The 27723-nt window shown below is 43.8% G+C and overlaps 1 protein-coding gene across 1 annotated transcript in view; it reads right to left on the reverse strand.

Annotated features, from left to right (window-relative positions):
• Positions 1-27723, reverse strand: part of NOXRED1 (NADP dependent oxidoreductase domain containing 1) — an 858863-nt gene that overhangs the window by 694686 nt on the left and 136454 nt on the right. The window contains exon 2 of the mRNA XM_044073909.1: positions 3467-3674. Within this exon, the coding sequence (XP_043929844.1) occupies positions 3467-3636 (170 nt within the window). The 5' untranslated portion in view covers positions 3637-3674. The remainder of the gene's footprint in view (positions 1-3466; positions 3675-27723) is intronic.

A 27723-nucleotide genomic window follows, 5' to 3' on the forward strand; every position in this document is an offset into this window, starting at 1 on the left:
CTCTAAAGTTTCAAAACATGGAGTAACACTTGGGGAAGCATGGTTAGACTTAAAATGACCCCTAGGGCTGTTAGCCTAGTAAACACCTATGAACGTATAAATTGTTCCTCCATCTCTGGAATGTGTTATATAAAAACAAATTGACAGTCTTGCTTGCCTAAGGCAAAACTTGATGATTAGATAGATGCCCTTAAATTCATCCACTTCCTGACTTGTTTTTCCCTCCAAGAGGCATCCTATGAGGATGAATGTTGATGAGGACTAACTCTGCTTTGTATAGCATGTGAATTTATAAACATGTGCAATGGCCAGCAATTTCATTTTTTCCTCATCATTGTAATAGGACATTCAGTGTTGAGTTGTCAGTCTCTAGACATGTATTACTGTAACTAGACACTATGAAGAACATATACAGTTTAAGTGCCTGTGATCGATTGCCGTTAGCAACCAACCAGAGTGCTCTCCTGGCAATCTTTAGGAAAGCAGTCATTTGACTGGAAACTGCCAGGAATTGTAGAGTTGTAGTTCTTCTTCAGTGATTTTTCCCTTTGCAGGTATGTTTTTTTTTTTTTTTTTTTTAATTATGGAAGAAAGCCAGATAAACCTGTGGGCACTGATAACATAACAGACTGCCCACAGTGTAAAACATTTGATTTTTTTTTTTTACTTACTTTTACCACATTCAACATTGGGAGGGGGGTTCCTATATAATTCTCAACTTCTTTGCTCACGAATTCTGGAAAAGCTAAAAATACTGGGGGATAAAATCTTAGACAATTTTTAATATTATTCTATTTCACTTAAAACAGTTAATAGAACAACAGATTTAGCATCAAGATACATTTTCTGAATATGAAGAAAAATGAAGCTCTAATGCCTGATGTCTGCTATTATTTACTTGTTTTTAATTCTCAGTGATTTACCAGAAAATCAGGGATAGCAAAATTTGAGTAGTTCTGCAAAATCAGGTACAGTTGACAGGTACTGTTCCTTGCGTATATCAACTTGAACTCTGCACAGAGAAAAAAACAGTGTGGGGGGGGGCAAAACTAGGGACAATTTTTAATTACTATTCTAATTTACTTAAAAACTTAACAGAACAAAAGGCTTTGTATTAGCACATAGTTTCTGAGCAAGTAAGAAACTCTAATGTGTAGCATTATTGACTTGTATGAAATCACTGGTGATCAACCAGAAAACCAAAACTGTTACGAGGCGACAGGACAAAAATGAGAGAAAAAAAAATCAAGGACATTTTGCAGAATCAGGGACATGTATGTTCAATCACAAACACACCCACATACATGTACACACACCTGCACACACTCAATCACACTTAACTTGCATACATGCACATTTGCACATTGATGCAGGTCATACATAATTGCACGTATCCATGCACAGACACATGCACACGCACACATACAAACACATACATGCACTGAAATTAGAAAAGAGGCAATGGAAACCAAATGTCGCACAGTGAAAAGGTTACTGAAAAAAAAACTTTCACTGACATTATAATTTACATATAAACCACCCCACTTGTTGCAATCATAAAAATAAACAATGAATATAACAGACTCATTCATCATTGAAACTTCCTGAACATTTTCAAGTCAACTTTTTAATACATTCATCTAAGTTCACTTGAGGTAGTAGAGAAACTGATGCTCTGTGTCCTAATTATTCACTGTGGAATAATATGCATTACAAAAAATACTCAGGAACTACTTTGTGTGTCAGTTTTTGGAAATGTATTTCAGTGTTTCAGTAGGTTTACAGTCAGAAACTGGCTTTGCGCCATTATCAAGCAAAAGTTGTGGTGGGGATATAAATTGGAGAATACATTACTACATCATCAGTAAGTTTAGGATTTAGAAACATTGTTGGTATAATGGCAATAAGGCTATACTACCAAGGCATCATTTTTTTCTGAGCACAGGTACATTTAGATTTTTTTTAATTCATTGATTTTGGTATTTCTGTGACATGAATTTGTAAGGTTTATTAGGTAGCGTTGTCGCCTCACAGTAAGACGTTGTCCTGTTCGATTCTCAGGTAGAGCGTCTTCTGTGTGGAGTCATGTGTGAATGGGCGTACCTTCGTTGAAGGTTGTGAGTCAGGGCCGGCAACTTGGCACGTAAAAATCTACTGCCAATCATTAGTGGACGAGAGTTCCGCTGTGGCGAACCCTAACCGGGAAAAGCCGAAAGACACAACATTAAAATGACATAGTCCTGCTTCCTGAACAGTCTGCATTGTCTTTCCTTCTTTCTCATCAGACTTTATAATATATTGTCACCACATCATTATCTCATTTTTAGGCAGATTGGCCATTTAATACATACATACGCACACACACACACACACACACACACACACACACACACACACACACACACACACACACACGTGTGCACTTACATTCGCATACATGCAATCGGGCACACTTGCAACTGTGTTTACTCACATACACATTTGCACATACACAGTCGTGCATAATTGCACACACTCACAGACACATGCACTGAAGTCAGGAGCTAGCATCCCCTCTTCAGAATGGACAGCAAGCAAGGGCCACAAGCCTACTATCTTATCCTGACATTACCACTAACTTACATTTTTTCTCTTTGTTTGATAATACAGCAACTCCTGGAGGTGATGGCAGAGGGCACAGTTCATGATTTGTTTCAAAGTGGAGGAGCACCCCCCCCCCCCCCCCCCATGGTTCAGGCACATTTGCTTATCTGCCAGAAATAAACCTCTTGGCCAACTGCTGCTCCTGCAAAACCTGAGAGGTGCTTCTTCTCAAAATGGCAAAAAAGTACTGAAAAAAATCTTCATTTTGACTGTGAACTGTTGATTTCCTTCTTTGTGGTCTGCCAATTAGCAATCGGGGTGAAGGTGTATATGTGGGGGGACTAGAGCTTTGTGAAACTGCTCAGTTGTTTCCTGGGCAGAGAAACAACCCATAATTCCAAAAGGCTACTGCAGAAGTGGGAATGATAAACAACTTTCTATGCTTTCTACTGAGCACAAGCACATTCCCATAACATCCGCCTTGATAACATCTACAAAGGGGTAGCTTGACAGATTCATCCATGTCCCCAGCCCATAATCTGCAAACTACACACCTCCCTCTTCAGTATGTGCTGGCATACGAGGAAGTAGGTCAGACCACCTTCCTCCCACAGGATGGGTGAAACAGCATTAGCTACTAACTTCCACCCTCCACTTCCTGGGTTGGTAGCTGATCTTGGGTCACCTAAATCACAGGCAAGAATTTATCCCTCGGCACCAAAGAGTCAACTTACTGGATGTAGGTATTTCATCAAAATTCAAAAAATCCAGTAGATCCTTGGAACAATAATATTTTAAATAGTAATAACAGACATAAGGATCAGCATTCTGTCAGCAGCTGCACTTGACTTTGGGACACTGCTGTTATTACCAAGTAACTCACCTGACTGTACTAAGAAGCCTACAGAAAAAGGCAGCATGTACAGAGGTGCTGATGGTAAGAGCAATGGCATGATCTCTCAGGTGCACCAGGGATTTCTCATCTTCAGTTAATCCATGTTCAAACTGCAGAGAGGCTAAGTTTGCCATAATATCTGGCACAGCAGAAGACATTGTGGTGTACTGTACTTAAGTTTCCAACTGATGTGTGCCTGCAAACAAAGAACATTGAAAAATGGTAGCTACACCAAACAATATCATATATATTCATGTATTTTTAAATGTAAACTCAAACTGGGCTGTTAGTTCACATACTTGCACATGTATTAGAGTTATATTTTCTATTTATATGCTTTTAGTAAGTGAGTTAACATCCTCCCTATGGTCATCCTTGCTAGAGGTAATAAAGAAGCACAGGAGCTCACATATAAGCAAAGAGAAAAAAAATGCCTAATGAAAGTTTCACTGAAGAATTACTAAATCTAAACATATTTCTTAGATATACTAACATACTTAAAGGAGCACAGCATAAATACAAATCACATTTTGTTAATTAGCCATTTTAGTTTATGTCCCAAATGTTACAACATTTCTCATTTAAAATTTTAAAACTTAATTTCAAACGTAAGCAAAGTTGTGCAAAATCTTACCATAACAGTACATGTCCTTCTGTTCTCTTTTGCAGCATTCTGCACCTTAGGGATCTCATGCCAAGGACAGCCCAGTGTCTGTCCAGTATACCACAGCCTTTAGATCTTGTATGCGCCATACGTCACACATATGCTCCTCGTACAGGACGTAGGGTATAAAGGTGACATACAGATGCAGTTACCCAGAACTGAATTGCCCCAGTAGAGAATAGACTCCATAGGACAATAGAGGCTATGCACATCCAGAAAGAGAAAATGCAGATGGAAAAGGGGGACCCTCGGACAACAGGGTAACCAAATCAAAGCCCAAAAGAAAAAGGGGGGGGTTGAAGGAGGGGACCAAATAATGCAACAGTCAACAGAAGGACAACTACTGTTAATGATATGATATTATACAACTGTGCAATACCTTCTACAGCACTGTTGCTGTATTCTACATCTTACAGAGAGAACGATAGTTCAACAAAAGGAGTGGGAGGTGGAATGCTGGGAAAAGCCTTCAACAAACTCATGCAGGATGGCCCTAGCAAAGCCTGCTCAGGTCCTAGAAAACATATCCAATGTATTATGCTTAGCAAAGGTATGAAGACCAAGTAGCAGGTTCAAGGATGGAACTGGTGAACAAACCCTTGAAGAAGGCACCAGAAGCGTAAACAGTCCTAATGGAATGAGCTCTAACTAAAGTAGACAGACAGTTGCCATGAAAAGAATAACAAAAGGAAATGGGCTTAGATATCCAGGAGGAGATGGTTTGATTAGAAACAGCCAAACACAATTTGCTTGGATGTAATGAAACAAAAAGCTGGTCAGACTTATGAATGGTCTTAGTTTTATCCAAATAATAACCGACCTGTCTGTGCAAATCCAATGCAGGATCCTCACACTAGCAGACTGTGGAGAAGGAAAAAGGGAGTTGTACTGCCAGAATTAAGACAGCTCATTAACAACCTTGGGCATAAAAAAAGGATTAGTGCAAACAGACATCCTGTCTCTGGTTAAAACCAAAAAATAAAGAGCCTGAAGCTCAGAACCCTCTGAACAAAAGTAAGAGCAAGCAACAAGACAGTTTTCCAGGTACTGTGTTGCAGAGATGAAGAAACTGCAGGCTCAAAAGGAGCCAGAGTCAATATTTCCAAAATAAAATTAAGGATCCAAGGAGCAGGGATAGGCTTCCTTGGGAGCCTAAGATGTAGGACACCTTTAAAAAACTGTTTGACCTCAAAATGAGAAGCCAAATGAGGATTCAAGGCATATAAGCAGAAATAGCTGACAAATAGGCCTTTACAGAAGAATAGTCCAAGCCAAATTGGAGCAAATCACACAAACAGGAGAGAACCAGGGGACCCCCACTGAAAAAGGGCCCTGGCTATGAGCACGGCACCAGACAGAAAATCTTTTTAACTTGGACATATAAGACTTTCTAGTTTGGGATTTTCTTGCCTCCTGCAAAATCTTGAACATGTCCTCAGAAAAGAGGTGCCTAAAAGTGATTAAAATCCTATCACCCACAGTGTCAGTGGAAGAGTGGACACTTGAGGACAAAGGAGTAATCCCTTGTTCTGTGTGAGGAGATTCAACCAGTGAAGTAACTTGTAGTGATTGTCCCTAGCCAGATGCAATAAGAATGAGAACCAGTGCTGTTTTGACCAAAAGGGAGCCACTAGCAAGATTTTTGAGAAGTTCAGCTGAAGCTTCTGCAGGACTTCTGGAAGCAGAGGAAGAGGAAGGAGGGCATAGAGAAACATCGTCTTCCAAAGAAAAAAGGGCATCTGTCTTCCACACCAGATGACATGGCACTCTGGAACAGAAAAAGAGATCCCTGTTCAGAGGAGAGGCAAACAGATCTACCTGAGGAATACCCCACTAATGGACTATGTCCAGAAACACATCTCTGTGAAGCTTCCATTCGTGAGCCTGTGTTTTGGACCTGCTCAAAGAATCTGCCACCAGATTGTGCTCTGAAGGAATATACACTACCTGAAGAGTTAGCTAATAACTGAAAGCCAGATCCAATGCCTGAAGAGCCAGCCTGCATAGAAGATAAGACTTTCTGCTCCCATGTTTGTTGACATACCACATCACTGTGGTGTTGTCTGTGTAAACCTTCAAAGGACCTGGAAATTGCATGGGGTAAAAAGCCTGAAGGGCCAAAATCAGAGCTCTCATCTCTTTGATGTTGATATGGTTTGACTTCTGTTGGGAGAGCCAAAGATCCTGAACTTTCAGGTGACCACAGGAAGACCCTCATCCCATGTCTGAAGCGTCAGTGAACAGTTCTTGAGAAGTAACTGGAGGCTGAAAAGGCAGGCCTTGGCTGAGGATAAGTTCCTGAATCCACCCCTCGAATTCCCAGTTGAGACAGAGAAAGGAGTGTCACTTTGAAATTCAGAGGATGGCAGTGCTGAACCCAAACTGACTTGGGGTCCACTGAAGCAGTCTGGAAAGAGGGAGAATTGGAATACAGGAGGCCACAAAGGACCCAAAGAAATGCCATGCCTGGAATGGTAGGCAGAGGAAGAACAGAATGAAAGAAACTGTGAAAGGCAACACCTTTTGAGCTGGAAAACAGGCCAACATTGTCACCATCTGAATCCTGCGGCCCAGATATGCATGATCATGAGGAGTCAGAACAGACTTCCGAAAGCTGATACTGAGCCCCAGATTTTGAAGGAGAGATACATTGAACTCCACAGCCTGTTAACAGGCAACTGGGAAAGGTGCCTGAATCAACAAGTCATCTAAATAAGGAATAATCTGAATGCCTTGAAGCCTGCAAAAAGCAATCACAGAAGCTGGGCATTTGTGAATACTCTTGAGGTAGTAGAGAGGCCAAAGGGCAAAGGACAGAACTGAAAATGAGAGGAAGAAACAGAGAAATGCAAAAACTTCCTGAAAAGAGGGTGAACAGGAATATGAAGATAAGCATCCTTCAGATCCAAAGACACCAGAAAAGCCTGGAGTAGCAACAGAGGAAACAGGGTTTGAATAGAAAGCATCTGAAACGAAGGAACCTTGATAATGGTGTTGAGCAAGGAGAGATCCAGAATAGGCCTCTAAGTACCCTCCTTTCAAGGAGCCAAGGACATTATGGAGTAGAACCCCTTTCCGACTTGGGTTGTAAGGACAGGCTGAATAGTTCCCTCGTCCACCCAAGTATCTCTGAGAAATGAGGAAGCTGCTCTCAAGGAGGTTGAGGAATCCCTGAAAAAAGAGGGGGGACTCCCATACCATAAAGTAACCTTGATGAATGATGGACAGAACCCAAGAATCTGAGGTGATGAAATTCCAGTTTTGAAGGCAGAGGGAGAGTCAAAGAGACAAGGGAACCTGGCCAAGGTGGGGGAGGGGGACAGACTTGTCAGGGAAAAAAGGTTTCTGAGGAGCCTGAGAAGACTTAACAAGAGGAGCTCGCCTGACACCCTTCCTTCTGCCTTGAACAAACGCAGACCTAACAAGATAGCTCCTCTGGAACTTAGGAATGAGGGACACAAAAACATGTTTAAGGTCCTGCAAAGCTTTACCTTTCTCTTGAAGATACTTAAACATATATAAGTTGCAGAAGTCCCAATGAGATTTTTATTATCCAAAGGAACATCCGCCAGCTTAGCCTTAATGTCCTCAGGTAATGACTGCAGATGAAGCCAAGAATAACACCTCATAACAGAACCAAAGGCAGCAGCTCTGGAAGAGGCATCAGCAGCATCACAGCTGCACTTGAAAGAGTGATGAGCTACCTGAGAGGCAGAACAAAAAAAAAATAAAATGAGCAGAGGAATTTCCTTCAGAATCAGAGAGGTCAGAAATAACCTTACAAGCCTGGGCAATCATGGCCAGAACATATCGGGTCATGTATGTCTGGCAGCAGTATAGACCTTTTTTCCAATCCTCTTCATAGCCCTACTGGTCTTATCCGAAGGAAGGTGCATGGTAGAAGGCAAAAGCGTAGAAGGCTTGTCAGAAGAGACTGACACCACAGCAGGATCAGCAGAAGGACAATTAAACAGGAATTGACAATCCTCAGAAACCTTTTAGAACCTATCAGGTTTCTTGGGAGCAGGGAACTAAGAATCAGGAGTCTTAGAAGAAGCTATAAAATTGTCCGACAAAGCAGTCAAACACAGAAGGTATTGCAGAAGGTTTAAGAGTGTTAACCTGAAGCAACTCATACTACCTCTTCTAGATATAGACACCTGAGAAGAATCACACAAAGTACGCCATCATCTTGGCTACTAAGAACGTAAAAGACATCTCCGCCAAAGGAGACTTAGAGTTAATGTATTCCTTTTAATCAAACTCATAAGCCAAGGGAGAAGGCAGTTGAGAAGAATAAGCTAAAGACCCCTCATCAGACTCTGAATACTCATCTGAGAAATCAGGTTCCCTAGTCCTTTTAGAAGGAGCGGAAGTCCAAGGTAGAGTAAACACAGAAACCCCTGGGGAGTCTTCAGAGTCATTAAGGCATTAAACAGGCCCTGAGTAAACTCCTGTCATTCCCTATGAGGGTCCTTAGGAAGAACAGACGAATGCTTGGTCTTCTGCTTTTTCTTGGTAGGGAAAGCAACCCTAACAAACACCAGAGGTTCTGACCCCTGACGAGATTCAATCAGAGTATACGGTACCTCTTCCCTGACCAGAATCTGCAGAATCCCTCTAGGGTTCTCTGAGATAACCAAGCACAGTTCCCTCTCAACATCCAGAACAGACACCTGCAAAGCCTCAGAGGAAATGGAAAAGGAAGGATCCATACCGGCATCTGACAGGGTCGCTGCAGAGAAATCCGATGTTAACACCGGACAGCCTACAGAGCTATCATCCGCTTCTAGAGAGATGACTGGTGGAGGCTGGAAAACAAAAGATTCCGGTGGAGATTTCTTGGCATTCTTCTTGCCTAAATGTAGTATCTCAGGGATAACTGATTCTGGCATGCTACCCTGGGCCAACTGTTAAAGTTGCTGGTTCTCAAGATAAATGGCCAAAGAAGACAACCAGCTTCTAAAGGTCTTAGGCACAAGCAACTTACAAATACTACAGGAAGTATAGTCATTTATTTTTATTTATTTAACATCTACTAACCGGGAAAGTCCGACTTGGAGCAAAGCCAATTTTCAGCAGAGGCCCGGGGAGAAGCACTCTAGATGCATGTTTTTGTAATGGGAAGTAACCAAACAAAACCGACAGTGTTCATGACAATCCCTAGGGGGAATCTGCTTCCCACACTGACATTTTTCCTTCTTGAATGACATGAACTCAGAGATAAGCAAAAAAAAAAAAGAACAATAAGAAAGAAAAGCAAAAAGACTCCAACTGGGCACTTACCTAATGACAAAGGAAGTTCAGACAGACGATCGATGATGGCAGTCAGACTGGTGGCAAAGAAGTCCTGGGTAACTGCATCTGCATGTCATCTTTATGCCCTACACCTGTACTGGGAGCATACATGTGAAATATCACGCATACAAGATTAAAGGCTTTGGTATACTGGCTGGACATTAAGCTATTCTTGGCAAGAGATCCCCAAGGTACAGAATACTGCAATAATAATATAGGAGGACATCAAAACAAATGCAGGAACTCCATTCCTGTCTATTACTGCTCACTTTTAAAACGGTACATTAAGTACATTTGCAGGCTCATTCTAATAGGTTGGTAGGATCCACTTGTACAAATGTGCAGGTGGAGTGGGGTGCTATTTCTGGTACAGAAAAACTGTAAACTCTTAGATATCCCTGGTAACTCTGCGACCAGTTAGCTACCATCTCCTACAGAACTCAGACAATTCTTGGATCTCCTCTTTCTATTCTCAGAACATAAAATAAAATGTCTAATTGGAAAACTATAGCAGTCCTTTTAAACTGCTTACTCACACAGGAGGTATAGAGGTCTGTGATTTAATCCATCAATATGTTTTTTCCATATATTTGAAATGGAGTGTGTAAATCTCCTGGCATCTGACAAGCCAAACCTGTTGAACAAGACTCAAGGCAGTTTGCCTTTCTGGAATAGTTCAGCCCCTCACACACACACACACACACACACACACACACACACACACACACACACACACACACACACACACACACACACACTAACCTAAAATCTGATGAACCATGAAGTCAAAACTGTACTCAAATTTGATATACTGTGACAAGAGAGGAAGGTTTTTCTGACATTTGGACAGTTTATATGTTGTATCTGCATGTTCTGATGGGTGCCTTTTGGAGGTTCAAGGATCATAATTGTAATACTCTTAATAGCAGTACTAAATATGTGGAAATGTGGAAATATATACTGTCTGCTTGGTCACAGTGCATTATAGTATCCTTCCTGTGCCGAGATACAATGATCTCAGATTTGGTATATATATATATATATATATATATATATATATATATATATATATATATATATATATATATATATATAGAAGTAGCAGGAGAATGGAGATGCAGCAGATGAAGCTTCCCTTCAAAAAATGTTTTACTGGTAAAATAGTCTCAGAATATGCTGTTGTCTGATTTAAATGCAAGTTTTTTTTCAGTCATGCATGACCCATAGTCTTGGGTTTTGCCTTGTGAAAATCAGCTTTGCTGTAGGTACTTTCAGTGTTCTAAAAATGAAATGTATACAGAATGCCCAGTTAAGCGCTACAATCTAATGTCTTGGAACTATTTCAAAACACACACACACACACACACACACATAGATGTGGAATCAAATATACACTCACTATTATCTATCAATTTCGAAAAGTGCAAGATGTGAAATAAACAATGAAAGAGTAAACTTTTCTTTTAAAAAAACACCAAATACAAGTAAAATCACAAATTAAAAAATCCAATAAATAAATCAGCAAAAAAGGACAAAGGTCAATTATTTTTCTTAGCACGATAATTTATTCCAAGATGGGCACTATAAGAGAATAACAGAGTTTCCATGGCGGAATTTTCCATCTGTGTCACTGGGCCTCACAAAACCCCTGTTATTTCCCCTATAATGTCCATCATCTCGGGCATTAATACTTACATGCAGTATAAAAATAGGCTATGTACGTACCATAACGTTCCATCTGAGTTGTTGCTTTTCATTTGTCTTCAATCTGAGGGAACTTGGATCCAGCATGGATCCGACTCGGCTGCATACTCCAGCATCGGACCCAAATTCCAAGCTCCTCCCCTACCCATAATGCCCGTCTCCCTCCTCCCCTCAGATCGAGTTTACTGTAGAACAGCAGCATCCCAACCTAAAAAATATGCCTATGGATTGGCACAACCCACAAAAAACTCTATCAGGGGGCAGACTAGCCAGAATAGAGGGGCTATGACTCTTCCATCTGGTCCACTAAACAGCCCACAAAAGGCAGAGGGAAGGCGGGAGGGACAGTTGAAGACAAATGAAACCATAATGTTCCATCTGAGGTATTGGTTAAGTATATAACTTATTTATCTGGAGGAGTTGTTTTTCTTTGATCTTCAACTTGAGGGACAGAGTCCCCAGCTACCAATAAACCCTTTGAGATCCTCATGGAAGGATGTTCCAGAGCATGGCTGAGCCAAAGGATGCCCTGCTCCTGGAAAGAAGGTCCAATTTATAATGGCAGATAAATGTGTGTGATGATGCCCAGGTAGTTGCAAAGCTGATATCATCTAAAGAAACCCTGGACCAAAAAGCCACAGAAGTAGCAACAGATGTGGTGGAATGCATCTGGACATGGCCTGGTGGAGATATCCCTTTGGCTCGATAAGCCAAAGAAATGCATGCAGAAATCCATCGAACAATAGTAACTTTAGAAACAGGCTTTCCCAAGAAAGGTTTGGAAAAGGAAACAAAGAGCTGATACGACTTATGAAAGGATTTCGTTCTATGAAAATAGAAAAGCAGATGCCTGTGAAGATCAAGCAAGTGCAATTTGTACTCTCCTTTATTTGAAAATTAGGAAAGAAAACTGGCAAATTGATGACCTGGTTAATATTAGATTCTGATACCACCTTTGGTAGAAAAGATGGAGTAGTCTACAGGGACACCCTATCTTTATGGAATGCCATATAAAGGGGCTTGACAGATAAGGCTTGGATCTCAGAAACTCTCTTTGCTGAGGTGATTGCTACCAAAAAGGCTCTTCCATGACAGAAACTGCAAATCAACCGTAGCCGCTGGTTCGAAAAGAGGAGAAACTTAAAGGTCTGCAGCACCAAGGTAAGATCCCAAGGGGGTGTTGGGTCCTTAATCGGAGGCCTAACTAGAGAAATACCTTTCAAAAAGGCCTTGCAGAGTTTAGATAAAGCCAATGAAGCCAAATTTTTTCCTATATGAAAGTTAGAAATCGCTTCCATTTGCAACTTAACTGTAGAGAAGCTAGAACCATGATTAAAAATGTCTGCCAAAAAATTCCAAAATGGCCGAAACTGGTGCAGTGAAAGGATCTAGGTCATGCTGAGAAGCCCAGATCAAGAAATGCTTCCATTTACTTGAATAAACCTTCCTGGCAAAAGATTTGTGAGCCACTACCAAGATCTTAATAGGAGAAGGTAGCCCAGTAGTCCTAACAATCAGGGAAACTGGAGCAGCCAAGCCGTGAGCTTCAGGCTGACTATGTTTGGATGAGGGATTCCTGAGGGATGTGTAATCAGATCCGGAACCGGATCTAGCATCCAAGGAGGAGAAGTTACATGAGACCACAGAGTGGGGAACCAAACTTGGCGAGGCGAGAAAGGGGCAATAAGGATAACTGAGTCCCCCAGCCGTCAAGCTTTCTGAATGAACTGGGGAATTAGAGGGAGTGGAGGATAAAAATACAGTAGACCAGAGGTCCAAGCATGAACTAGAGAGTCTTTGGGGGACTCCCCCAGAGGAGGATTCAGAGCAAAATATTCGCTGCACTTCACATTGAAAGGACAGGTGAAGAGATCGCAGCAAGGCTGACCCCACTTTAGGAAGATCTTTTCCATTACTGAAGGATTCAAAGACCACTCGTAGGGCATCAGAATAGATCTGCTAAGCCTGTCCTCCAATATGTTGGACCTCCCTGGAATGGGTGTTGCCCCAGAAAATGGCCGGTGGAGATTGCCCATTCCCACAATCTCATGGCTTCATGTCAAAGGGGATAAGATCTGGTCCCCTCCCCGGTTGATGTACCAGACTACTGATATACCGTCAGTCTGTATGGCAATAGTCCCCGGAGGAAGAAAGGCATGGAGAGCTTGCAAAGCCAGAAGCACCATCCTCATCTCCAGGACGTTGACATGCAGATTGATCTCCAGAGAGGACCACGTGCCCTAAACTGTCCTTCCCATGCAATGACCCCCCCCCCCGAGTAGGGAGGTGTCAGTGGTCACCGTAATCGCAGGGGAGGGAAGCACAAATGGGTGACCCTGAAGGAGGTCTGGGGATTGATGCCACCAAAGAAGGGAGTCCTTGCAAACGTGGGACAGACAAACCGGATGTGATAAGGGAAGTCTAGGAGAGACCACTGAATGGCTAAAGTCCACTGTAGAACTCTCATATGAAGACATGCAGTCAGAATGACAGCGATAGTGGTCGCCATGGACCCAAACACCTGAAGAACTAAGCCCGACGAGGGAGTGTTGGCTTGAAGACTGTAAAGCACATGATGACGGGGAGAAGACAATCTGTCTGAAGATAGAAACACCCTGCCCTCATACCTTTCAACTTGGAAACATCAAAAACCTGGATAAGGCCCATGAAAAACAGGTACAAATCTGTGCGCTGATTAACATATAATTTTCATACATAATTACATAACCCCATCCACTTCAATGGAATTGTGGGATACCAACTTTCAAACGCAAACTGAAGAACAGACAACCAAAATATGGCACCAGAGTCCCCCTGCAGCCATTCCAATGTCCCATTACCTGGCAATTTCGCCCCATTTACCATAAACACTAAGGTGTGCAGCCCATTTGATCTCATCTGTCAGCAGTATCCTCTCCCTCCAAAACACATGGTGGATGACACTGGTCAGGGATCCATTTACTTCCCTACTATCCTGCTAACACAGCAATGAAAAAAGGCCAGTAGCAAAATATATATATATATATATATATATATATATATATATATATATATATATATATATATAATATGTGTGTGTGTGTGTGTGAGTGAGTGTGTATTTTAGTAATACGTTCATTTTTATTTTTCAACATGATCAGGGAGGTATTTTTGTTCAGAGCCTTTTCAGTCATAACCTGGAGGCTGGGACAGAGAACAAGGTTAAATGCAATATATATTGGCAGTTGCAGTACTGGGGAAAAAAATGCATGCGGACAATAGACAAACTCTACAGAGTGACTGATCACTGCACCCTGCAGCTCTAAGGTAAAGATCTCAACTACTGTGCTGTTTAGTTATAATTAACTACTGCAAAAGAGAAAAAATGACAAATTGCAGGAATGGTTAGCAGTCCTGCATAAATCATATGGTGAACATATGTGAGTAAACAATCTTTCCTGCTGACCTGAGTTTGTTACCCACAACCTTCCCATATCTGTTCTGTGACTTCCAGCAAATCTCTTAACCAGATCAATGAACCTAGTTCACATCTGAAAACAGATCTGTAGGAAGGATTTAACTAGTGGCCCAAAAGTCAAACAATTAAGGAGTTTTAACTTGCACACTGTAGGAATTCTATAAGCACTACGACTGCTGAATGTAAAACGTGATGCAGCAGGGGTTTAATATGCCACTTCTACAACTGCAGTGCGATTTATAAGACCAAATGACATCAAACCTAGTTGCTACAGAAGCCAAATAACGTTGGGTAGGAGTTGACACTTTTGGCCTACAATCATGTAATGCACTGCTGAATGACAAACTCTAGAAAGAAACAGATAATGTTGTTCTGCAGAAAAGGCTATAACCAAACACCTGCTACTAGTCATTACATGTTCTGAAGCAGGACTAGTGGAGTAATTACTTCAGCAGTGACTTCCTCAGATAAAGCAAGGCCTTCAGGGTCATCTGTGTCTAAAGAAGCTGGCACACAAATGCCATATAAATGTTAACTGCAAGTTACCATTTTTCAACTATTTTAACAAAGACACAGAGTAAGAAGAATTCATTTCCAAAGACAAATTTACCACAATATGGTGTGTGTGTGTGTGTGTGTGTGTGTGTGTGTGTGTGTGTGTGTGTGTGTGTGTGTGTGTGTGTGTGTGTACGCATCTATATATATGCAGGATACATAACTTTAGTAAAATTTACAGTTTTACAGAAACAGGTTTTAGTAAAAGTCCTATCCTTAAAAAAGAAAATAATTCATACTAATGGGAGGGCTTTCCCTATCCATTAATTTTCCAGTAACATAACTAATCTTTAAAGGATCACAGGATGCTGCAGACTATTTCTATTTTGTGTGTGCTAGGTAAGTTTGTGGCCTTATACATTTTCCAGCGGGTCAATATTTTGAAAGTTCTGACTGGTCTTACTGTCCAGGCCAGCGGTTTTGTGCTTACTGTGTTTGTGCAGTTTAAGATGCTGTAACAAAAGGGGATGATTAAGTACTCCACCCAATAATTATAGTCCCCTCCTCTTTCCTTAAATCTCTAGAATACCTCCATCACTTTTTAAACCCTTTCTTCTTCATAGCCTTCTCTATTTTCTTAACCACTCATACCACTCTCTCTTTGCTCCAACATGCTCTCCTCAAGTTATCACACCCTCCAGTTCCCCAGCCTCCTCTATGTTCCTACTTCCCTTATACTATGCTACCTCATATTCCACCTATGCTTGTCCAATACCACCTACAAAGACAACTACCATACAAACCCACCTTCTCCCCTCACTCTTACTCCCATTTCCACTCTATCTCCTCTTCTCTCATTCATTCCAACCCTCTGCACCTATTTCACCCTAAACTCTTCTCCTCTAAAGTCAAGACACTATCACCTGCTCCAATCTACAATCTACCAAAATTCATGCCTGGCAGACCAATATGGCTAAAGGATATCTCCTTCAACAACATAGTCCAAGCTGGTGATATCCATCCTAACCCTTTCTCTACATCCTTTATTAACAACACTCATTCCTTACCCTCTTCCTCCTATCTCAACACCCTAAAGATTTACAATTAATGCACAAAGTCTAAACAACAAAGTACACCAATTTCAAGCTTGGTTAAACCATAACCAACCAGATATCTTAGCCAACTCCAAAACCTGTCTCAAGCTCTTTATCTCCAACTCTGAGATTCTGTCCCCAGGATTTCATTGTCTCAGCAATGACTGACTAAATAAAGGTGGAGGCACTGCCCTAGTCTACTCCAACCTTCTTACCTTAATTCCCCTCCAAATTCCAATTCCTCAATTCCAGAACACTGAACTAACTGCTGGAATTCTAAAACTAAATAAAACATAAAAATATCTGTATTGTTGTCCTATATATCTAACCTGGTAACAATATCTCTATACTCAAAAATATTCTCCTATGGGCCTCTACTGAAATTAACTATGAAACTTATATCCTTGGTGATGTGAATATTGACTGGAATAAAATCAATTGCCCCTCTCCCTCCCTATCCATTAACCTCTATAACTTCACTCAAATAATCCTCTCCATCACTCGCCCTAACAAAATAAACCCTCCCAGATCCACTATAGATTGGATCCTAGTCTCGGATCCAAATAAAATAACCAATTCTGGTACAATTCCTGATACCTTTAGCGACCATCTCCCAGCCTTTATGCATTGCTCAACTAGTTCCTCCCCACACCAGCAACAATACATTCAAACTCGTAACCTCAGTAGCATCAACCCAACTACTTTCTCAAATTCATTCAAACAAATGAACTGGCAAATTCTAAACATCCTTCCTCTTGACAAGGCTATAGAATACTTCAACTCTGTCTTCCTTGATACTTTAAACTCACTAGCCCCACTAAGAAACAAAAGGATAAAAACTAAAACTGCTCCTTGGCTATCCAAAGAGACAAAACAGATTATACACCTCAGAGACAAACTATGGAAGCTTTATCAAAACAATAGACTGGCCAATACCTTGCTTCAATATAAACAGCTCCGCAACCGTGCAAAACGACTAAATCACCAAAGACAAAAAATCCTACTATATCAAACTTCAGTCCAATAACAATAAAACCCCCAAAAATTCTGGAACTCAATAAACTCACTCTTCAATCCAGGCTCCAAGAATAATCCCTGTCCTAACCCAAGTAAATCTGACCTCAAACTAGGCTCTGAATTTAACTCATTTTTCATAGAAACTATTACTACCCTCACCAAGACATTTCCCAATAATAACCCAACTGCTCTACACTCTCTCCCTTCTAACTCGCCTCATCTGTTTGAACTCAAACCCATCTCCACTAACTTTATAAAAAAACTTTTGTCCAAACTTAAACCTTGCTCTAATGCTCCTGACAATATTCCCTCTTCCTTCCTAAAATGTGCTGCTGATGGCATTGCTCTCTTAATCAGCATCATTATTAACCGATCCATAAAATAATCATAAGTCCCCAAACTCTGGCGCTCAGCTTATATTCTTCCTCTTCATAAAGGAGGCAAAAATACTAGCATCTCAAACTTTCGCCCCATTGCTTTGTTCTCACCAATCTCCAAAATCCTAGAAAAATGCATCCACCTCCAACTTATGCCTTTCCTGACCCAAAACAATCTTCTCACTCCTACCCAGCATGGCTTCCATCCAAGAGATAGCACAATAACCACTCTACTCTCTTTCCTAGAAACTGTCAATCAAGCCAGAGATTCAGGACACTTAGTTTCTACTGTTTTACTCGAGCTGTCTAAAGCCTTTGATACTGTTTCCCACAAGCACCTTCTCTGTCATCTCTCAAACCTTAGTCTCTCGCATAATGCTTTATCCCGGTTCTCCAGCTACCTATCAGACAGACCACAGGCAGTCAAATGGAACAACTCCATCTCTTCCTTTCTACCTACCCCAACTGGCATACCACAGGGATCCATCCTTGAGCCAATGCTTTTTAACATCTTCATCAATAACTTTCACACTGCTATTCCTAATGCTAAAATCATTCAATACGCAGATGATTCAACCTTAGTCTGCTCTGCCTCAAACCTCTTTGAATTGCTGACTAAAACCCAAACTGCCTTCTCAACAACTGAAAACTGGATGTGCCAAAACCATCTCTCTCTCAATGCAAATAAATCAAAGATTCTACTATTCCCTCCCACAAAGACCCTCTCCTATGATAAAAACAACTTCAAAGTCTATAGTCAAACCAACTCACCTAAAGAAGTGGTCCCCTCTGCCAAACGACATTACTGTAGATGAACACCTCAAGTTTGATATTCATATTCAACAAAATATTAAGAAAACCCACCAAAAGCTAGGTATGCTGTACAAGAATAATTGCTTTCTCTCCAACTCTACCAGGCAAACTCTGGCCTCAACTTATCTTCTTCCTTCCTTATTACACAGAGCCCCTATCCTAACCAACCTGTCCTCCAACACCTCTAAACTAGAAAACTGCTACAACAAAATCTCTAAATTTGCCTCTAAATCTAAAAATATCACCCATCACTGCCAACCCCTACAATCCCTGAATTGGCTTGAACTCCCAAACTACCTAGACTATCTCCAACTCACTACTGCATATAAACTCATATTTCACCCAACAAAATGTCCCACTCTAACTAACATCCTTCCCCCTTATACACCCAACAGAGTTCTCAGATCTGAAAATCAGAACTTAATTACTATCCATAAACCTAAACGTCCTGCTGGCCAACTTCTCCTATCTATCTCACTAGGCAAAAAATGGAATTCCCTTCCCTCCACACTAAAAACCATAACAAACTCAGAAAACTTCAAAACCCAACTATTCAAACACCTGTCCACTAAATGGAAATGTACCTGCCTTCACCCAACCTAATCAAAGGGGGTTCTTCTCTCTGGTTAGCAAGCTCTACAACTCTCATAGTCATCTTCCTATGAGCCTATCTAAGCTCTCAACAATTTCTATAGCTTCTCTCTAAGCTCTCAACAACTCCTACAGCTACGCTCACACAGCCCAACCTTGTAAATAGCATTCTACTGTTGATGTGTGTATGTAAAGCGTTTCTTAAAAGGTTTGTATGTAAACTGTTTCCACACCTAACACATATTTTCCTCAAATGAAACTGTATGATCGCTACCTTCAAGCTTAATGAATTTAACTATGTATGATATTGAATGCATTTATGAGTAACTATTCTACATAATATTATCTTTAATATTAACTATCAGTTGTATCTAAATTGTATAATGCATCTTGGAGCTTTTCTCCCCGGGCCTCCACTGAAAATGGGTCAATTCAGCCCAGTGGACGTCCCCGGTAATCAAACTGCAATTAAGTTGTTTTTAGTTTTTCTTTTTTTAATCTTTGGGTTGTTGAGAATGTCCACTGCCTTTGTGTATCAGCCGGGGCTATGATGACAATGACGTTTGAGTTTTATTTTAACACTGGAGTTGCAGAGGTCAAGAATTCTGAATGGCTGCTTTATTCTGAATGGCTGCTTTATATAATGTCTGTTTCACTTTGCAACTCTCGATTATTTGAGAGGGTTAAGGAGCTTAGTTGTTTTACACATAATGCAAAAAGAGGAAAAAAAAAAACTGCAGATGAATGGATGGCAGTTCCTTTTATTTGAACATGTTTCATGTAGAATTGAAAGTTCTGCTGTAGTATATGGCATGAGAGGATGTGAGGTATAGCATGCCATAATGTTGCTGTTGATAACCCATATCCTAGCTTTTGATTGGGCAACTAACACAGCATGTACATGCAGTTATAAGCTGGCATTAATTGCATTACTAATCGGGGGCACATCTACCAGCGTATCACCACCTCAACAGAATAAAAGAAACGTAAACTGGAGAGTCCACACTTTCAGGCATTCATTCATAACACACACAGACACACAGACACACACACACAGACACACACACACAGACACACACACACACACACAGACACACACTTCCCCGAACTGTTTCAGAAACAATAAAAGGTGTTTCCTTATTGAAACAATAAAGGCTGCAAGTCCGTTCCAGCTCGCTTACATTTATAAATCCTCTGTTCATCCGCTATGGTCTCCAGACTGAGTTAAATAATCCATTCAGCCAATAAGGTCTCCAGACTGAGTGAGTGCCATTCCAACTAGCAGAGCGCCAGCTGGAAATGCATGCATGACATGAGCTCCTTGAGCTCAATACAGACAGGCTGGTAACCCTGACGGAGCTAATGTCATCGCGCACATGATGACGTCAGCTCAGTCAGCATGAAAATTAAAAAACAAAGAATACAAATTGGAAATGAAGGGATGCCACTCGGGAATAGTGGCATCCCTTCATTTGGACCCCAAAACTTGGTAAAAACCAATTTGGTACGGTTGGGAGGTATGCCTGCCCTGGGTAGTGTCCAGCTGAGCACCTGTGAAGTCCAGTACCTGCATTGGTGGCAGCTTAGACCTGCTGAGGTTTATGGTATACCCAGGTTCTAAGCAGTCTGAAGAAGGTGATCCCTGGCTTGAATCAGTCGATGCCTGGAGGGAGCAGAAAGAAGGCAATCGTCCAGTTAGGAGAAGACCTGAAACTCCTGCAGCCGCAGGTGAGCCGCTACTACTGCCATAACTTTGGTGAACACCCAGGGGGCGGTGGTGAGCCCAAAGGGGACTGCTCTGAACTGAAAGTGATTGGCTCCCAACTGGAAGTGGAGAAACTTCCAAGAGCACCTGTTCATCTTGATATGCTAGTACACATCCTGGAGGTCCACCGAGCACATCCAGTCATTGATCTGCAGGAAGGGCAGAATGGATTGAAGAAGGGTAACCATCCAGAGCTTCGTCTTGGCAAATGACAGGTTCAGGGTTGAAAGATCCAGAATGGGTCTTAAGTCCCTCATCTCTTTGGCACTAAAAATAACCTGGAATAAATGCCTGATCTGGGCTGGTCTAGGGTGATGGGCTGGATGACTCATTTTGCCAGCAGCCTGGTAAATTCTATGGGTGCCTCATCTCGCTGACCGGGTGGGCACATCCAGGAGGTGTTTGGGAGGAACTGGGGGATGGAGAAAGGGAATCAAGTAACCTCTGGATATGTTCTGCAGAATCCAATGATTGTTGTAACTGACTCCCAGGCCATTGGGTGCAGAGAGTCATCCCCCAACTGCCTCCAGAGACAGGCAGTCGGGCATCCCTTCAGGGATGCTGAAAGGGTTCATCTAGAAAGGAATCCTGAGACCCTTGGTTCTTCGGACACCCCTGGGGGCATCTATAGTATCCTCCTCTGCCTCAGGGGGAAGGAGAATCCTAAGCATCTTGGAGAGCACCTTGAAACTTCCAGAACTGCATCTTCTTAACCCCATGCAGATTCCTAGAGATGGATCATTGTGGGGTGGAGAAGAGGATCCCAATGGCAGACAAAGTCTTCCAGTCCTTCTTGCTCTGGACCAAGGTGTCCCGAACCATCTTTCCAAACAAGGTGGAACCATCATAGGGAGCATTTGTGAAAGACACCTTGAAGGGCTCTGAAAAGGCACAAAGCCAGAGCCAGGCATGTCGCCTAATGGCCACGCATGTTGCTGCAGCCTTAGAGGCACCTTCAGTACTGTGTGAAAGAAGCCTCATGGAAATATTAGAGATGGAAATGAGAGTGGCCATGCAGGGAGAAAAAACCTTCTTCTCTGCCGACATGGACCTCGGGGCAGACTGAATTACTTCTTAAACCAGGTCACTCTGCAGTCTGATTACATGGGCCAAATAATTCAGTGCACGTAAGGCAAACATGACTGACGTATAGGTCTACTTTCCAAAATGATCCATCGCTTGAGACTCCCTGTCTGGAGGATGGATTGAAGAGCTCTCCTGTGCAACCTCTTTTTTGTTGGCCACCACAACCACCATGGCATCGACCGGGGACCCTTTAGACCAATGTTGTCTATCTGAGGGAGCACTGAGAACCTTATCCGGATGCTTGGGGATAGGCTCAACTGTATCTGGCTCCTTCCATGCACGAGATGAGATAAAATCCACTAAGGGATCTGTGGGAGGGGACACCCAGGAGGTAGAGGGCCCTGTGCCAAATGCCTCCAGTAATCCCAACTCGTCTGGATTGGACTTCAGGGTAGACCACCCACCCCACTGCCACAGGATCTCCATGATGTCCCCAAAGGCGACAACCTCCGGGGGTGATTGAGGGGGAACCCTCCCCTTCCTACAGGTTGGTATTATCTGTGAGGGACTCCGGTGTGGAGTCTATGTGCCTCCTCTTACATGTACACTTCCGAGGTAGCTCCTTAGGGTGAAATTCCTGGGAGGACTCAGAAGCCTTGGGGAGTTTGTGTGTGGGAACCTCCAAGGGCAAAGTGGCAACAGGTTGCCCCTGAGGGGGCAGGATGGCAGACTCCAGCCCAAAAAAGAGGAAGCCAGGATGGACTCTGAGGATGACAGTGTCAGAGGTCTCGAAGGAGCCGAAAGGACCCTCTCCACCACTTCATAGGCAGAAGGCGAGCGGATCCCTGAAGTAGGAATGGCCAAGGCCAGATTTGCTGCTCCCTGTGCTGAGACTCTCAGAGGAAGGGAGGACCCCAAAAGCCTTGAAGTCAACACCAGCCCTTCGGATCAGATGCCAAGGCTATGGCTCCAAGAGTCTGTCGGCTCCAAAAACATCAGAGCCTAGCCACTCAGGGCAACGGTCAGCATTGAGGTACCAGGGACCATCGGTGCTGACCCTTCAACACCGGGGAACCTCAGACCCAAAGACTCCAAAACCAGGAGTCAGATCATAGAAGGAGTAATAGCAAGAAAGGGAGATGGCACAGGCAAGACTCCCTACTGAATCTGGAGCCGGATGAACTTCCGCATCATCCTGTCCACCTCGGCTTCAGACAGACTCTGAGAGCACCGGATGGAAGACGCCACCAACCCAGGCCTGGAGTGGAGCCAGGGGGAAGCAGAGAGAGGAGACCAAGCCCAGGAGGCCTCCAGATCCAGTGAAAAGCGAGGTGACCGGAGTCAAGGGGAGCTCCGGCTCAGATCTGGGTGGAACTTGACCGAGGAAGAGTGGTCTGGGGACAGCTTCCTGGTCCAATCCTGCTCCTTAGCATGGGACTTCTCTCTGTTATGGGCCTTCTTGGTGGGAGATTCGAGTCCCAGAAGCCAGGGCAGTAGAAGAAGAAGCAGATTCCTCTGAAGGAGGTGGAAGGAGGCCCTTGAGGATGAGTTTTATTCCTCCTGTCGATCAACGTGCAAGGTTTAATGTCCACACAGATTGAGCAGGTAGAATTTAGGTGGGTCAGAGATTGCTCTGTAAGCCAGGCATAAGTCTATGTGATATTCAGTATAGTGACAGGGACTTTAGTTGTAAGGCACGTGCTGGAGTCCCTTGATCTTCTTTGTTAAAAGCCTCTGAGATCTCCAACTGCTGCAGGTGCTTTGCACAGTACATGCCAAAATAAGAAGTTATGTACTCACCATAACGTTCCATCTGAGTAGGTATCTTCATTTGTCTGCAACCTGTGGGATACGGATCCGATCTCGGATCCGAGCCGGCAACTTCTAACATAGCATAGATCCGAGCTCCTAGCTCCTCCCCCTTACCCATAATCCCCTGCCTGCCCTAACTGACCTCAGATCAAGTTTGCCCCATAGCACAACAGATAACAGGTGTCCCAATGGGAACATATGCTAATAACACAAGAGCGATCCAATCGGTTAGGGGGAAGGAGGGGGGGATGGTTGCAGACAAATGAAGATACCTACTCAGATGGAACGTTATGGTGAGTACATAACTTCTTAATCTGAAGTAGGAACTTCATTTGTCAGCAACCTGTGGGACAGAGTCCCCAGCTACCTAAGTCTTGGGTGGCCTTCATGGAAGGATATTCCGGAGCACCGCAGAGCCAAAGGACGCTCTACCTCGGGAAATAACATCTATTTTATAATGGCTGATAAAGGTGTGAGATGAAGCCCAAGTGGCTGCGGAACAAATGTCATCCAGTGGAACCCTAGCCTGAAAGGCTGCAGAAGTGGCAATGGCCCTAGTAGAATGAGCACAGACTCCTTGAGGTGCAGGCCTTCCCGAACTCTGATATGCTAACAGAATACAACTCGAGATCCATCTAGAGAGAGAAACCTTAGAAACTGATTTTCTGAAATTACTTTTGGCAAAGGAGATAAACAACTGATCGGATTGCCTATGACCAGCAGTTCTGTGGATATAAAAACGTAATTGTCTGTGTACGTCCAAGGAATGAAGCTTGTACTCTCCTTTGTTATGAAAGTTGGGGAAAAACACTGGGAGATTGATGGATTGATTGATGTTCACTTCTGAAGATACCTTAGGTAGAAAGGACGGGTTGATTCTGAGGTAAACCCTATCCGGGTGAAAAAAAAGGGCTTGCAATTCCGATACCCTTTTGGCTGAAGTTATGGCCACCAAAAAGGCCGTCTTCCAAGAGAGAAATTTGAGATCAACCGTGGCAGCCGGTTCGAATGGGGGACCAGTCAAGGACTGCAAGACTAAGGATAAATCCCATGGGGGTACCACCTCTTTAACTGGAGGTCTAAGGAGGAAGGTACCCTTGAGGAAGGTCTTACACAGTTTGGAAGTGATAATAGGACCAGACTCTTGCCCCACATGATAGTATGAGATTGCTGCCAGCTGTACCTTGACTGTGGAAGAACTAGCCCCCTGGTGAAAGAGAGAGGTTAGAAAATCTAGAATCGATGATATCGGGGCTGTAAACGGGTCTAAACGACGGTGTTTTGCCCAAATGGTGAAGCGTTTCCACTTACTCCGATAAACCTTCCTGGTGGAAGGCTTGTGAGCTGCTACAAGAATGGCTTTAACCGGTGATGAGATCCCGGGAGTCCGTATGAGGAGTGGAACTGGAGCAACCAAGCCGTCAGCTTGAGGTTGACCAGGTTCGGAGTTGGAAGACTGAGAGGATGAGAGATGAGATCCGGAATGGGATCCAGAATCCATGGTGGATACACTAGGTGAGACCATAGGTAAGGGAACCACGTCTGACGAGGCCAGAATGGGGCAATGAGGATCATTCTGCTCCCCAGCTGCCTGGCTTTCTGTAACAATTTCAACATCAGGGGTAGAGGAGGGTAAGCATAAAGCAGACCGGGAGGCCAAGCATGAACTAGAGAGTCTCTCGGGGACTTCCCCGGAGGGGGGATCAGAGCGAAGTAATCGTTGCATTTCGTGTTTGAAGGAGAGGCAAAAAGATCGCAACAAGGTCGCCCCCATTGGGCAAATACTTGCTCTGCCACTCGGTGGTTGAGAGACCACTCATAAGGAGTCAGGATAGTACGACTGAGCCTGTCCGCTAAAATGTTGGACCATCCCGGAATGTGCGTTGCTATGAGAAAGCGGTTGGTGGAAATCGCCCATTCCCACACTCTCATGGCCTCGCGGCAAAGGGGGTAAGACCTGGTTCCCCCTTGTTTGTTGATGTACCAGACTACCGACATGTTGTCTGTCTGTACCGCAATTGTCCCTACCGGAAGAGAGTTGTGTAGTGCTTGCAACGTCAAAAGCAGCACTCTCATCTCTAGGACGCTGATATGCAAAGAGGGCTCTATGTCGTTCCAAGTGCCTTGGACTGTTCTGCCTGAAAAATGCCCCCCCCCCCACCCCAGGCGAGAAGCGTCCGTGGTCACGGTGTCGACTGGTGGAGGTAGTGAGAAGGGACAGCCCGTGTGGAGGTTGGGAGACTGGAGCCACCACAGGAGCGATTTTCTGCAAACCTTGCTTAAGGAAACGGGGTGAGACAGAGGGTTGCAAGACAGGGACCATTGTACCTGGAGGGTCCACTGTAGAATCCTCATGTTCAACCGGGCCAATGGTAGCAGAGGGATTGCAGCCGCCATAGATCCTAGGGCCCTCAGAATCAATTCCATGAAGGAGTTTGCAGATGAAGAATGGCCTGCATGTGTAACATCAGGTTCCGAAGTCGATCTGGAGTCAAGAACGCAAGCATCTGTCTGGAATCCAGTCTTGCCCCTATAAAATCTAGCATCTGTGTAGGGATGAGAGAGGATTTGGTCATGTTGATGGTTAATCCTAATAGAGGAGCCAGACTGAGAAAATAGTCCCTGCCTGAGCAAAGTAGATGCCTTGTTGGGGCTGTGAGGAGCCAGTCGTCCAGGTATGGAAAGACCTGAATTCCCTGGAGTCTCAGGTGGGCCGCTACTACCGCTAGGACCTTGGTGAACACCCTGGGGGCTGAGGTGAGACCGAAGGGGAGGACCCTGAATTGAAAGTGACTGGCTCCCAGCCGGAAGCAGAGGAACCTCCTGGAACGCCTGTCCACTAGAACGTGATAGTACGCATCCTAGAGGTCTATAGAGCACATCCAGTCGTCCTCCAGCAATAAGGGGAGGACGGATTGCAACATGACCATTCGGAACTTTTGTTTGGGTACCACCAGGTTTAGGAAAGAGAGGTCGAGGATGGACCTCAAGTCACCCGTCTTTTTTGGCACCAGAAAGAACCTGGAGTAAAACCCTGATCCGACTTGATCTGGGGGACGGGCTGGATGGCTCTTTTTTGTAGAAGCTGCTGGATTTCTGCAGCGGCCGCCTTCTTTTGACTGGGTGGGACGTCGGGAAGGCTTCTGATTCTGGGGTTGGCTATGAAGGGAATTATGTAACCTCTGGATATAATGCGAAGCACCCAGCGATCTGTTGTTATGGACTCCCATTTTGCCAGGTGCTTCAAAAAACCCCCCCCGACTGCCTCCAGAGTGGAGCAGTCGGGAAACCCCTCAGGGGTTCTGCGTGGGCCTCTCAGAGAAAGGTTCTCTGGACCCAAAATTCCTCGGACCCCCTCTGCCTCTGGGGCGGCGTCCTCCCTGTCCTCCTCTGCCACGAGAGGACTGGTTGTCCTGAGCAGACTGAGATTGATGCGATTTTTGGAACCACATCTTCTTCTGACCCTTTTGGTTCTTGGAAAAGGACCTCTGGGGCACAGAGAAGCGGACTCCGACGGCAGACAAGGTCTTCCCGTCTTTCTCGCTCTGGACAAGAGTGTCGCGAACGGTTTTGCCGATCAGTGCAGAACCATCAAAAGGGGCATTCGCGAATGATGCCTTAAAGGGTTCCGAGAAGTCACAGTGACGGAGCCAGGCCTGTCTCCTCATGACAAGCCCGACTCCGCCTGCTCTAGCGGCTCCCTCTGTAGCATGAGACAATAGCTGCATAGAGGTATTAGAGATAGAGCGGAGGGTGGCCATTCGGGAAGAGTACAAATCCTTGTCTCCCTCCGACATGGACCCCGGGGGAGAAGCAGCGTATTCCTTAATTAGGTCCCGCTGCATCCTAATAACGTGTGCCATATAGTTCAAGGCCCTCATAGAGAAGGTCGCTGAACTGAAGGCCCGCTTCCCAAGACGGTCCATCGTGCGAGACTCCTTGCTCGGAGGATGAACCGTGGGGCTCTCTTGAGCTAACTCTTTCTTAGTGGCTGCAGCCACCAACATGGCATCCACAGGGGGACCTTTGCTCCAATGTGATCTCTCTGCAGGGGGGCTCAAAATGTTGTCTGGGGATCGGCTCTATGGTGTCCGGTTCCTTCCAAGCCCTAGAGGATATGAGATCCACCAGG

Source organism: Protopterus annectens, chromosome 6.part0 (assembly GCF_019279795.1).
Source record: "Protopterus annectens isolate FY-2018-M chromosome 6.part0, PAN1.0, whole genome shotgun sequence".
Taxonomy (NCBI): domain Eukaryota; kingdom Metazoa; phylum Chordata; order Ceratodontiformes; family Protopteridae; genus Protopterus; species Protopterus annectens.